The sequence below is a fragment of the Phoenix dactylifera genome, unplaced genomic scaffold (assembly GCF_009389715.1).
Source record: "Phoenix dactylifera cultivar Barhee BC4 unplaced genomic scaffold, palm_55x_up_171113_PBpolish2nd_filt_p 000402F, whole genome shotgun sequence".
NCBI lineage: Eukaryota > Viridiplantae > Streptophyta > Magnoliopsida > Arecales > Arecaceae > Phoenix > Phoenix dactylifera.
The window spans coordinates 15,776-30,625 of NW_024067844.1; the positions used below are offsets into that span (position 1 = coordinate 15,776).

The 14,850-nt window shown below is 39.3% G+C and overlaps 1 protein-coding gene across 1 annotated transcript; it reads left to right on the top strand.

Moving 5' to 3' along the window:
* Positions 1-1,240: 1,240 nt before the first annotated feature.
* Positions 1,241-5,095, top strand: LOC120105935 (acyl transferase 5-like). Its single transcript, XM_039118718.1, has 2 exons — positions 1,241-1,849; positions 4,127-5,095. The coding sequence occupies exons 1-2, from the start codon at positions 1,439-1,441 to the stop codon at positions 4,970-4,972; spliced, it is 1,257 nt and encodes a 418-aa protein (XP_038974646.1). The 5' UTR covers positions 1,241-1,438; the 3' UTR covers positions 4,973-5,095.
* Positions 5,096-14,850: the final 9,755 nt, after the last annotated feature.

Here is a 14,850-nt window from a genome sequence, read left to right on the forward strand (position 1 = left end):
TGGCTCTTGGCGGGGCCGATATTCGGCTCAGTCGGTGTTAGGGCCCATTTGACCGAAATTGAGTGGTCCCATCATTGCGAGCAAGATGATCCATTTTGCCCCCCATTAGGTGTATTTGGGACCAATAACTGGTACTGAATTTTGGTATATTTTGAGAGACAAGGAAGTATTCAAGACACAGAAGTTATGGCATGGCATTGCATTGGCCTAGCGCTGCTTTGGAGGCGGGATAGGTAAAGAAAAACTTTCGAATCTAAGCCTAGACTCTGGAAGACCTGGAGATCAGTTTGGTTGCTTTCCTATTGGATTACCTTGATGAAGGAAGCTAATCAAGAAATGGTTCCTACTTCTTAGATACCTCAATGGCACCGAGGTGTCAGCTATCTACTTCACTCTAATGTTTCTTCTATTCCTCTCCCTTCAATTTTGATAGGATTTTTCCAGTCCAGGTCAAGCAGCATTCTTTTGTGACATCAATCGTAGAGTTGCACAATGGCAGCTTTGATATTTGTGCATACACGTGGTAAAAAGAGATGTTGGTGTGTTTTTTTTTTACTTTTTGGCTACAATGGATGGTTCGTATAGTTTAGTACGGATACATCCAAAAAAGTCATAGAACAGTAAATCTCGAAACGCTCTAACCAACTCCCTGTCCCCAACCCGTAGAGCCCTCTAAAGTGATCGGCCACATACGAGGCTACCTAATCTGCAGCCCCGTTGGTCTCTTGGCGTGTTTTGAGAACAGTGCAATGTGCAATGGTTGTGGTCGTGAAAGGAGATCAATCATTCTTTCGTGTGAAAAGACAAGCTGGATCTAAATTTTTTTTTTCATTTTGCTTGCCAAATAGATTTTCAGTTTCAGAAATATAGACAGAAGTGACATCAAAAAGTTTAAGCCTTTGTTTGATGGCTAATGGTCGGTTAATCGCGTAAGTCTCCATTTACATCAAAAAAAAAAAAGTATGAAAATATTAAAAATGATAGAAATAGGAAGACAATAATTTGAAAAAAATATTCATACTTCTGAAGAACTATACTCGAAGCAGGAGATTTCATTATTTTAAAGCACTTATGCATGTCAGTACTAGCCAATTATCTCGTAGCACGCAGTAACTTTTTTATATATTTCCTGCAAAACAGATGAAACCATTAAAACCTGCAAGTTCTCATCCCTCCCATCATTCCATTAATACTGTCCATCACTTTCCTCGTTCTAAACTCCATGTGCATTACAGGTCACAGCCTACAAGATCGAGCAAGCATCTCTCCCTTCATTAGCTGTCCGTGCGGGTAAAATAACAAATAGAATACGAGCATTAGTTACAAACCAAACAAGCCGGCAGGTTGTCAACGTCCCGGCCCCGTCCATTATAAGCAGACAATACTCCAAACGCAAGAGCATCAAAGCAATCGAATCGGACGAACCATTCCCACCATCATGATGTTCTCCGTGACCAAATTGGCTCCCGCGTTGGTCGGTCCCAGCGAGCAGACGCCGGCCGGCAATCTCCCCCTCTCTTCCATCGACCTGACACCGGCCCTGAGAGATGTCATGGTCGACTCCATCCATGTTTTCCAGCACGGCGTCGAGCCGGCCAGGGTCATAAGGGAAGCGCTGTCCAGGGCCCTGGTCCCCTACTACCCGGTCGCCGGCCGGCTCCTCAAGTGCGACGACGGCGACATGGTGGTTGCTTGCACCGGGGAAGGTGCATGGTTCGTCGAGGCCACGGCGAATTTTAGCCTCAAAGATGTCAACAACCTCCAACGGCCTCTCATGATCCCAAAGGAAGAGTTCTTTCCAGTCCTCCCCCCGGACGTAAGCCGAGAGGGTGTCATTTTCATGTTGCAGGTATGCTTCTTCAGTAATCCACATGTATTTATCAATTTTTACGGAACAAAAAAAAAAAGATAGAAGCGGTATATGGCTCAGATTATTTTATTTTATTTTGGTATGGAAAATGGCTCGAATTATTCCCTGGTCAGCCAGTATATATGATTTTTATTTTAGGATGAGAAAATTTTACTTAGTTTTTTTTTTTTTTTAGTACAACAGCTCCTCATACAAAATGTGCATGAGTATACTTAACAAAATAAAAAAAAATTGACTTTGAGATGCATCTCAAAACGTGCATGAGTGCATTGAGATGCATTTTGATCTAGGTCGTAAAATATGCCTATTTTTGTAATGCACCTTAATGTTTTTTGAGATAAAAATGCATCTCAATGTTGAATGGGCAGCATCCGCGATAGATGACGTGTATATTTCTTTAACAATCAAGTCAGCAAGCATATGATGTCTATAAGTTTTTTTTTTCTTTTTTTCTTTTTGTCTTTCTTCAGACACTTGTAAATATAGAAACCATGCATGCACCTTTCTTTGAAAAAAAAAAAAACAAAGAATAAACATGTGAAAAAAACGCATAATGTGCTTTGCTTCGAGGGAGGTTTGACCCATTAAATTAACATAGCTTGAATGCCCCGATACAGCTGTAATTGAAGGAAAAAAAAAAAACTTGTTTTGACGCACGAGTGGCTGTTTTGCCACATGAGTAGTGGTGGTTAGATTCCTTGTGACATGTGACACTAGATATGGCCCGGTTTGACACTGTTGTCTCCATAATTGATTGCATTATTGTGAGACCACATGCAATGGCCATGTGACCCTAACAAGCATATTCCTCACCAACCCTCGTCGTTGTCGGATGCAAGGAAACGAAACAAAACAGTGAATCTAATATTTCAAATCTTGATTTTTGGCATTTTTTTTTTACATGTATACTTCTAAATATATAAAATTATATAAATATTTTCATAAAATTACTATTTACATGCACATATTTTTTTTGGCATATGCATCCGTACTATTTAACATCATTAAAAAATAAAAAAGTTTAAAATTAAAATGACCGAAATATCCTTATAGATAGATGTATAAAAAAAAGTTATGAGGGTATACACGCAAATAGCAACTTTATGAAGGTATTTATATAATTTATCATATTTAGAAGGGTATATATTAAAAAATCTATTAATAAAATTAAAACTGTATATATTAAAAAATCTATTAATAAAATTAAAACTCAGATGAAATTTGTCAAGTCTTTTATAATTTAGTTGGATTGACAATTTAAAAAAAGATCGAGTCACATTATCAATTTTCTTTTTTAAAATCTTGACCGAAACAAGTTGAAATATTAGGAGATCATTTTAGTAATACTATTCTTCATTTGATTTTGATATAATTATCATTATTGAATCTATGACGTCTACATATTTTTCATTATTTTTTAAAGATTAAATCATCTCGAATTTAAATTAACTATAGATGCTTAGATTAGTAAAATATTTTTTAGTGATTTATAAATGTTAAATTGTTCTTTGTTTTCGGAGCAAAAATTTCGTAAAAGCAATATGATTTATTCTATAAGAGTTTATATGAACATAATTTAATCTTTTTGGCTATTTTTTTATTAATGAATTATCTTTACTGGATTTTGATCATTTTGTATTGGATATTTTTTAAGTATATGCCCTCTTAAATATATGTAATTGCATGAATACCCTCGCAAAGTTACTATTTGCATGTATATCTCTATAAAGTTTTCTTTTTGCATGTATATATATATATTTTTGGCTTTCTACAGACACTTGTAAATCTAGAAACCATGCATGCACCTTTCTTTAAAACGTATAATGTGCTTTGCTTCGAGGGAGGTTTGACCCATTAAATTAACATGGCTTGATACAACTGTAATTGAAGGGGAAAAAAAACTTGTTTTGACGCATGAGTAGGGGTGGTTAGATTCCTTGTGACACTAGAGTCTAGACATGGCCCGGTTCGACACTCTATTGTCTACATAATTGATTGCATTATTATGAGACGACATGCAATGGCGATGTGACTCTAACAAGCATATTCCTTACCAGCCCTAGTCGTTGTCGGATGCAAGAAAACGATACAAAACAGTGAATCTAATGTTTCAGATGTCAGTTTTTGGTAAGAATTTTTTGCATGTCCATCCTCCTAAATATATAAAATTATAAGAATATCTTTATAAAATTAAGAAAGTGACGAATTTAATGTTTCAGATCTCAACGCCTGGTTTTTGGTAATGGTGGATTTCAGGTCACACAATTTACATGCGGTGGATTCTCCGTCGGCATCATATCCAGCCATGCGATGTTTGATGGCCTCGGGGCAGCCCAATTTGTGAACGCGATCGCGGACATGGCCCGAGGCCTCCCACGGCCCACGGTGGAGCCCATTTGGTGCCGAGAGGACATCCCCAAGTTCAACCCAGCCAAGCCCCCGCAAGGGCCGCCACCGACCCTGACGGACTTCGACTTCGAGTACTCCATAGCCGACATCTCCTTGGACAGCATCAACCAATTCAAGGACCGATTCATGAACGAGACTGGGCAGAGATGCTCCACCTTCGACATCGTCGCGGCGATGGCCTGGCGAGCTCGAACTCGAGCTATTAATCTCGAGCCCCACGTCGAAGTCCGCTTCGGCTTCGCAGCCGATACCCGCCACCTGTTCGATCAAATGATACCACATAGAAAAGGTTATTACGGGAATGCTGTGTACCCCGTGACCGTCTCGGCAGCTAGCGAGAAGATCGTTCGCTCATCGCTCGTCGAGATTGTGAGCCTCATTAGAGAAGCTAAACAGATGTTGCCGAGCAAGTTCTCGAAATGGACGATGGGTGAGAACGAGGAGGACCCGTACAAAGTGCCCTTCGACTATGGCACGTTTATCATAGCAGATTGGAACAAGGTGGGATTTTACGAGGTAGATTATGGATGGGGAGTGCCCATGCATCTCGTCCCTTTCAACGACGGGAATTTTATTGGGTCGTTCATCATGCTCAAGCCGCCCGCACCTAAGCAGGGCGTGAGGCTGATGATGAGGTGTGTTGTGAAAGAACACCTGGCTGTCTTCGATGATGAAATTACGAACTTGGTTTAGCAGCCATCAATCGATCCCCTTTCTGTCTTGATCTCTTTTAAGGACATTGTTTCGTTATTCTCTTATTGAGCATCAATGTTCAGCTGTAGTTAGCTTTACTTTGATGGCGATGTTCAATTTTGTTGCCTTATCTATTGTTAATGTCTTTCTCAAATTATATGCCAAGCATATATTTAACATCTAAGATGCATGTCCTGTTAGGAAAAATTAATTGGCGCGTGGCCCGAGATGTACATCTCGTCTCGGGCACCCGCTGGTGCCCTCTGCGGGCTGGCCGCATCCGCGGAAGGTGCAGATGCATCCGCAAATTGGCCTTTTTGCTGCTTTTTTGGGCCAACAACACGTTGACCCAAAAAGACTATAAAAACCTCCCTATTCCTCCTAATTCGTGACAAAAAAAAAAGAGAAAAATTTTGAAAAAATTCTGAGGAAAAAAAATTGTTTTTCCTCCTCTTAGCCACTTTTTGATATTTTATTTTTGCGCCTTCATTCAGCGAAATTCTATTTTCTTTTTATTTCTTTCTTTGCTAGATCTGTAAGTCCGATCGGGTTCGTGTTGGCTTTTTTCAATACGTACCGAACAAGAAGCTTAGGGTCGTTGTATCTCCGGAGACAGCGCCTACGCGCTTCGACCTGCCTTCATTCAGACTATCTTCATTTACCTTTATTTCAAATTTAATTTTAGTAGATCTATAATATTTACAATTTATAATTTAAATTTATTACATATTTTATAGAATAGATTTCTTTTGTGTTAAAATAGATTTCTTTTTGATGCTAAAGAATATATATATATATATATTTAAGATTATCTATTAATTATTATTATAGTTTTATTTACTTATTTAGGTAATATATTGCTAACAATCCAAACAAGTATCTGATTTTGTTAGTAATATATAATTCTTTAAATTTTCTATTATGCTTGGGACATATTAGATATTGATTATAATAATTGTTTTGCTAGCACAAACTTAGTAAATAATTATTCTTATAAGGTAATCAATTATTCTAATAGGATAATAAAATATTCTAATATATAATTCATTGAATTCTCTATTATATTTGTGACATATTAGATTTTAATTACAATAGTTGTTTTGCTAGCACAAACTTAGTAATCAATTATTCTAAAAAGGCAATAATTTGCTTAACCTCCAAGAGGTTTATCATACCTCCATTCCAACGAGAATTCGAAAATTGGTTAATCCATAATAACTAATTTAAGTTTGCACTTAGACTTTTCTAAAAGTTGAATTTGTGTGATATCTAGTATTACATCCACTAACTAATAGTGCCAAAGAAAAGCTTTTCAAAAAGGCATACGTGCTTAAAAAAGGCTGGTACTCAATGTCGGATTACCTCCGTAAGCGTTGCGACAATCGCAGCGAAAATACATGCGCGGGGTCGTTCATCGCATGAACGTCCTAGGAAACGTAAATTTCAAAAATTTTCTTCAGTTCTCTAATTCAGAAGATTATGAAATTTTAAAGGACAGATTAAAATTAATTGCCTGATTAATTTTCAGATCCACAATTAAAAATTATAAATATCAAATCTTTACCTTTGATGATCATGGAAATCAGGTTCGTTTGAAGCCGTACAAGTGTCCGGCCTCTATAGGTATCCACACGAAGATCTGGATTGATCGAGGTTGCGATCTCACCGGGGTGCTAGCTCCCTTGCAGATATCCCTTTTGATGGTTGGAACTCCTCTAAGCAATTAACTCTTGATTGCTTCCAAGAGGAGGAAGAAGGAGAAGGAAGAAACACTTTCTTGCCTTTCCTTTACCATGGATGAAGAAGGAGGGAAGAGAGGAACACCTCCCTCTCTTTATTTTCTTCCATGTAGCTGACCAAGAGGAGGAAGAAGACTCCATGCTTGCTGCCCCTCTTCGTGCCTTTCGGATGGAAGAAGAAAAGGAGAGGGGAGGCAGCCGCCAAGCATCAAGTAAAGTACCCCTAGTCCAAGTCTAGGGTTGCCCCCCATTTTTATAACCTTGCCCTAGGCATGGCTCTTCCTAAAACTAGGAGAAGCCACACCCAATTGGGTCTCGCTTTCCAAACACCCAGGACGCGAGTCTCGGCCACCCAGGATGCGAGTCCCGACCATCTGGGACGTGGATCCCGGGAGCATCCGAGGAAAGGAGGGTCTCTTGCCCCTCCTTTCTACTCCTAATCAAATTAGGATTTAGGTGGCCCTTAGTTTATTGAATCCTAATCTAAGTAGGACCCAATTAGTCTTCCTATTTGATTTACATGAATCCTAATCTAATTAGGAGTCATATTTATCGATTGGACCAAAATTAATTAGGACTCTAGGAATCCTAATCCAAGTAGGACTCTAATAATTTGAAGTCCTAATCTAATTGGAACTCTAGGAGTCCTACTCCAAGTAGGACTCTTGAACCTTATCATATAAGATCTAACCTAATTAATTAAATCCAATTGATTCAATCAAATTGCAATCTAATTACAATTAATTCTTTCTTCAACTCACTAACTCTTAGTGGGTTAAACTAATTATCAATCAAATTGACAATTACAAACTATTGTGATTCCAAATCACAATCCAACCATTAGATTAATCAGATCCTCTATTGTGTATGACACCATAGGTTCTATTCTATCTGGTAGTGAGATACGTTATGATCCCTGCACAATATCATTGAAACTCCTTTCAATGGGTTGGAATAATTCCAACTCTTCTCATTCGGGTTCACTAATCATCAAGTGAATGCCTCTGAGTCTCACAATCCATCGATGGGATGGAGGTCATGGATAACTCATCAAACTCCATCATCTGTCATATGTAAAATTTATTCGACTCTAGTTCGAGATTGGAAACTCTTTTCCAAAAACTACCTTGGCCAAGGATTTACGAACTCGGTCTCATAAATTACATAGGATCTCTCCTAATCTATCAAGGTCGATAGATTCTATCTAGATGCGCCCCTACTCCTACAATGAACCTGTTGCAGCCAATCTGCACCACAAGGATCCAAATGGACAGAGCTCATGTTTATGTGCTCGTCAAACTACAGCAACCTCACTGTGAATAGCCGAGGCATCGCAGGTCAAAGGACCAATCATACAATTGCAACATCAAGTAAGTCACAGACGAGTGGATAGACATCCAAGTGACTATTTGCTTTGGTCACGTTCAGTACCCTTGTTCTCTAACAAACACTTGCATAATCACTCTAGTATTCCCACACTGTGGACTCAAGACTTATCCATCTGACTAAGTGATCTGTGTACTAATCTCAGCAGATCGATCACCGTCCCTCATGATGGATCCATCGATCAAGAGCAATTTAGAAATTAATCATCAATAACACATGCCTCAAATTCTCAACTCTTGAGAATTGATAAGTGCTAAATAATGTATAAATTAATATATTTTACATAACACTTATTATTATTTTTATGCACACACTTTGGATTTAAACATAGAAAAATGTGTTTCTTTCATCATTTCATTTTAGATAAATTATTCAAGTTTGATTGATTTTCTATATTGATCGAGTCTAATGTGTGCAGGTCGAGTCATCCTATTCACGAATTAGTCCCAATCTGTTCCATGTGTGGATTACTTTCTTCCACATGTGCATGAAGCTATCCGTTCCTTTGTCCACGTCATATTTTCCGTGTGCACCAAGCTTCCCAACTTAGTAAAATAGAGGCCTCTCCCATTTTCTCCATGTATCCAAACTTCCTTTATTTTAGATTCAGAACAAAGCCCTCCCAACCTACCCGAGTAGAAGCCAACCACCTTTCTAAAAAAAATAAAATTCACATATCATCCCTCACGCCCGTATTCATCTTCCACATCATATTTTTTCTCTTCTCTTCCCCTGTTTCGGAACAAGCCGCATGATCCATGGGAGTTCCATAACCCACGTCATTTCCCTCCCCCGCTTCCGCGATTCAAAGCTCAACTTCCAGCCACCCACCAACCTCCGAGATCCTCTCACATTTCAGCATCATTCTCACCGCTTCAAGGATCCATTCCACGTAGATTTTTTCCTTCCGCGCTCAAGGATTTTCTCCCAGCTGATTCTAGAATCCATCCTCTTCGTGGATTGCGTCCCAGCATCTTCACCTTCTCCTGATAGCTCCCAAGCTTATCCTCTCAAATCTCCTTCCACGAATAACTCACATCTCGTTCGTATCCCAGCATCCCAGCTCACGGCTCAAATCCACATGTTTTTCCCCTGTTTCAAATTAGAGCCTATCTCCCAGCTCAACCGTATCCAATCTTTGATCGCCTCCGGATCCCTCCCGTTTGCATTCAACCGCGTTCGAGCATCCCGCGAGCACCCTGCATATGATCACCCTCGTCTTCCCAGATTTCTTGTTCCAGATTTGATCTTCTCCCAGATCTTCTTCTGGATTCCTCCCGTTCGCACTCAACCTCTGAAATCTTGCAAGCATCCGCAACCTTCCTCCCATTCGGGTTGAATCCATCCTCTCCGTGGATTGCGTCCCAGCATTTTGCCACGCCCGTGATCTTTTCTTCCGGATTTCTTTGCTTCAAAATCAAGTCCGAGTGGTCTTCCGTGATCCATCCAAATCCCAAGCCAAATGGAAGCTCCCCTGCTCTGCGTGTCCAGATGAGAGCCAGCACAGAATCCTCTCAACGCCCACGTTGCCCTTCGCGTTCGAGCAGCATCGGCGTCTTCCAATCCAGCTACTCATCCGCGGATCCATAGCCTGCATATCCTCCCTCAAAAAAAAAAAAATCCGATCCTCCACGGTCAGGAAGGATGTAAAAGGGAGGAGAGTTCTTCATAACGGGGGGGACGAGGACAGAGGAGTTTTACGCTAGGAGCAGAGCACTCAGCGGAACGGGAGCGGAAGGGTATTTTTTTTTATGAAGACGGGAGGTCGTCAGGAAGCCATGCGCAGCTAAACATCTTGGCTAGGGCTGGATGAAGCCCTAGCAATGTAACAGGGCATTTATAGTTCTTACTCTTTTAATTTTTTTGAGCTTGTTTAAATTCTAATTCTCAATGAAAAATTCTTTTATAATGTTTAAACTTTGAGCATGCTATTTACTATTCATGTTTGCTAAAGTAGTCTAAGATGATCCATGCGTAGGAAGATGAGGTGTACTACACTCTAGATCAGCATAATTAGGTAGACAATTCTTGCTATACCTATCTTCCTAAAACTCTTTTTGCTTTTATTTTAAAAGGCTTGTAGCCAATTTGCATGCCTCTCCAAAAGATAAAAAAATTTTTAAGAACACAGACCCTGATGCAATGCTATGCGGTGGACTCCAAACCCTAGATCCATTTACTCTGATAAATTTTAATTCGTACTCATAGATTAATTTAGTTAAGTCAAGTTAGCAAATTCTTCTTCTTGATTTAGTTTTAAAGAAAATAACTTATTCTCCAATCCCTGTGGACCGACACCCGTAATCACTATCCTACAGGATACGTGCTATTGCGTGGTTTACTTTTGAAATTAAAAGAGCCGATCAAGAATATGCATCATCATCTTATTAATTTCTTGAACGATTCATGGATATATAAGAATATGATTGAAAAGAATGCCCATCCTAATAAATTCATTATTAGGTCAAGTACAAATTTATGTCACAGAACAAAATAATACGTCAGCCAAATTGACTTCTAGGGCATACTTCTAACAATCTTCCACTTGCACTAAAGCCAATCAACCATAAATCTAAGCCCCATCTTCTCAAGATGGGGCTTAATTTTCTGCTGACTTACCTGCTTAGTGAATGGGTCTACCACATTGACTGTGGAGTATACTCTCTGTACCTCTACTTATTTCTTTTCAAGGTAGTCGCGTATCAGGTTAAACCGCTGCTCTATGTGCTTGGACTTCTGGTGAGACTTTGGCTTCTTAGCTAGTGCTATGGTGCCATTGTTATCGCAGTATAGTGTTATGGCATTTGATAACATTACACCTAATTCTACAATAAACTTCTTGATCCAGAAGATTTTCAGTGCACCCTTAGAGGCGGCAATACATTCAGTTTCTAAGGTAGAATCTATAATGATCGGTTGTTTGAATCTCTTCCAAATTACCGAACCTCCATTGCACATATTTTGATGTAGACTCTCTATCATCAATATGTGTGTATAGTTCTACCTTTAACTCTGATTTTCTCCTAAAAACTAAGAACATGTCCTCAGTTCTTCTCAAGTATTTAAGACCGTTCTTCACAGCTATCTAGTGCTCGTGGCCTGGATTTGTCTGATATATGCTCGTGACACTCACAGCATGTGCTATATCAAGTCGTGTACATAGCATGGTATACATGAGGCTCCCTATAGCTGAAGCATAAGGGATCTTGCTCATCCGCTGAATCTCTTCAGATGTGTTGGGGCACATCTTCTTGGAGAGATTTATCCCATGCCTAAGGAATAATAATCCTCTTTTAGAGGTTGCCATGCCGAACCTCTTCAACACTTTCTCTATGTACATATTCTGTGATAGGACAAGCATTCTCTTAAATCTATCTCTATAGACCTTAATTCCCAAAATATAGGATGATTTGCTAAGATCTTTTATGGAGAATTTTTTAGACAACCATACCTTGACCTTAGTTAGCATGGGAATATCATTCCCAACAAGAAGGATATCATCCGCGTACAATACGAGAAATACAATAGCCCTCCCACTTACCTTCTTATAAACACATGGTTCCTCTTCGTTCTTGATGAAATCAAAATGATTTGATTACATCGTTGAAACGAGTTTTCCAACTCCGAGATGCTTACTTTAGTCCATAGATGGACATTTACAATTTACAGACCTTGTGATCACCATCACAATATCATGATATGCTGCAACAGCAAGCAATATTCGAATGGACTTCAGCATGGCTACAGGTGAAAAGGTATTCTGATTGTTAATACTTTCGCACTGACTATAACCTTTCGCCACTAGCCTTGCCTTATAGGTCTCTACCTTGCCATCCAAACTTAATTTTCTCTTGTAGATCTATTTACACCCAATAGGTACTATACCTTCTGGTGGATCTATTAAAATCCAGACTTGGTTGGAATGCATGGAGTCCATCTCTAACTTCATTGCTTCCAACCATCTCTCGGAATCGATGTCTAACATCGCCTCGTTGTAGGTATTGGGATCTGTTGCCCAAGGTGACAATCCAAGAGGGGGGGTGAATTGGGTTTTTCTAAATTTTAGTGCTTTTAAAAACTTTCGTAATTAAGTGCGGTGAATGCTTTCATAAATTACTTGAATGAATTAAACTAGAGTAAAGATGAAAGATAATGCAAGAATAAGCATAAGAACAAGCACAACACAAACACAGCGATATATAGTGGTTCGGTGCACCCCAAGGCACCTACGTCCACTCCCCAAGCGTCCCCTTGGAAATTTTACTATAACCCCTCGGATTACAGTAGGATTGTTTTCCGGGCTCACAATCCAAAACCTTTACAATTTGGTTTTCCGGGATCACCAAGAACCTATGTTGGTTTTACGGGCTCACCAACAAACCTTCACAATTGGTTTTACGGGCTTACCAAGAACCTATGTTGGTTTTACGGGGTTTCCAACAACCTACGTTGGTTTTACGGGCTTACCAACAACCTACGTTGGTTTTACGGGGTTACCAACAACCTACGTTGGTTTTACGGGCTTACCAACAACCTACGTTGGTTTTACGGGCTTACCAACAACCTACAATGTTGGTTTTACGGGCTTACCAACAAACCTTACAACAAGTAGTTTGACAAACAAAAAGAAAGATTCAAACTCCTAAATGAGCATATAAAACAATATAAACTACAAAGAAGAGTTAGAAAATATTTATCGCTTTGAAGTGGCTTCTCTCTTCTTTGTCAAGGATGCTTCACTTCTTCAAGGGAGGATGGAGCTCTTGATGCCTCTTTGAAACTGCTCAACCCCTTTCTTTTGATTCTTGAATGAAGCACTTGGATGAGGCTTGCCTTGCTAGGGTTCTCTCTTGAATGCACTTAATGTATTTTTCCCCAAGACTTACTTCTTCTGATGAATACTCCCTCTTAAATACTTCTCCAACCTCCAAATAGTCCTTTCTGACCGTTGGATTGAAGAAACTAGCCGTTTATAGCCGTTGGGAGTCCAAAAAGCATTTCTGTACAACTAGCCGTTATGTTCTGCCCGTGTTTGGGTCGGCTCAACCTGTCCTTGGGTCGACCCAACTTTGCCTTGGGTCGACTCAACCTTTCCTTGGGTCGACCCTCTCAGAAAACACAGAAACTTGAAATTCAGCCTTCCTTTCCTTGGGTCGACCCAACCTTTCTTTGGGTCGACTCAACCTTGGGTCAGCTCAAACTTTTCTTGGGTCGACTCAACCTTGGGTCAGCTCAAACTTTTCTTGGGTCGACCCAACTTTCAGAAAATTCAGAATCTTGAATTTCAGCCTTTCTTCACTTGGGTCGACTCAACCTTTCTTTGGGTCGACTCAAGGTTTACTTGGGTCGACTCAACTTCTTCTTGGGTCGACCCTCTCAGTAAATCCAGAGAACCATTTTTCTGTCTTGTTTTGGGGTTCTTCATGTTTGGGTCGACTCATGCTTTTTTTGGGTCGACCCAACTCACTGTTCATCTGTGCCAATATTGCAGAAGTGTGCCAAATGACTTCTTGATGTGCCGGGGTCGACCCAATCAACCTTTGGGTCGACTCAATCCACACTTTGCTGCATTCTCAAGGTTAGATTCATTCAAATGAACAAAGACATGTCTCTATATCAATTCATACAAATATACTGAGAGTAATGAACTTATAAATGAAGTATCAATTTAACTTATAGCATACTCTAGATAATTGCTTGTTAATCATCAAAATAACACTATCATCCTCAATCTCCCCCTTTTTGATGATTACAAAATAAAGAGTATAAGCCTATTGATACTTGTCTTAAAATCAGTTTATGGAAGGGATTAAATTGCTGAATTTCAGCTTTTCATATATATAAGTGAAATCTCCCCCTATATCATTTAAATGTTGCCAATTTGACTCTTTGAATTGCTCCCCCTTTCATTTATAATTCATTAGCAATGAAACTTCAAAAATTTGAGATAAACTATGAGTTTTAGGCTATGTATCGGGGTGCGAGAGGTGCGTGCCAAATTCTGAATTTTTATGTGCCAAATTCTGAAATTTGATAGAAATTTTTGATTTGATGATTTTCATTGTTGCAAATTGCTCCCCCTTAGATGTATAAGCTTTCTTATATGGTTTTCAATTTGTTTTATAAGTTATTTCTCTTCCTTTCTTTACTTCTCCTCTTATTACTCTATCTTTACTTCTCCCCTAATACTCTTTCCTTACTTCTCCCCCTTTTTGTTATCATCAAAAAGATACATGGAAAAAGATGCAATAAATAACAAACTTCAAACTTCATTGATCAAAATAGGAACATTTTAGTACATTCATGCCAAAAACAAAAACACAATGTTCCTTAATCAAAGTTTAAGATACATGATCGCTTGGCTGCGGCTCTCTTGGGTCCCATTTCTCCAAGATCTTGAAGTAATCTACTGTTTGGAGATGATTGGAGAAGATTTGAGAGTGGGGAATAGGATTTTCGGAAGAGGACAAAGGGTAAACAGTGCCCTAGATAGCTCACGGGTCCCCCTTTTAACAGTGGGATCTCGACATTGGGTCGACTCAAGAAACTTCTTGGGTCGACTCAACGTTGGGTCGACCCTATTCTGGGTTGGGTTGACCCAAGTGCAGAATTTTTCTTTTCTCTTCCTTTTTGTTTCTAAAAATTTTCCTTGCTTCCAATCCTTATAAATTCTTTCTGGAACAATGATACATGAGTAAGGAATCTATAGATAACAAGTTTGACTCATGTTTCATGGATTTTTAGAAATTGGAG

Bases quoted from the DNA above. Each gene is read 5' to 3' on its own strand.
- LOC120105935 (XM_039118718.1), top strand. From the start codon at position 1,439: ATGATGTTCTCCGTGACCAAATTGGCTCCCGCGTTGGTCGGTCCCAGC. The intron at 1,850-4,126 runs GTATGCTTCTTC...GGTGGATTTCAG, and splicing joins GTGTCATTTTCATGTTGCAG to GTCACACAATTTACATGCGG.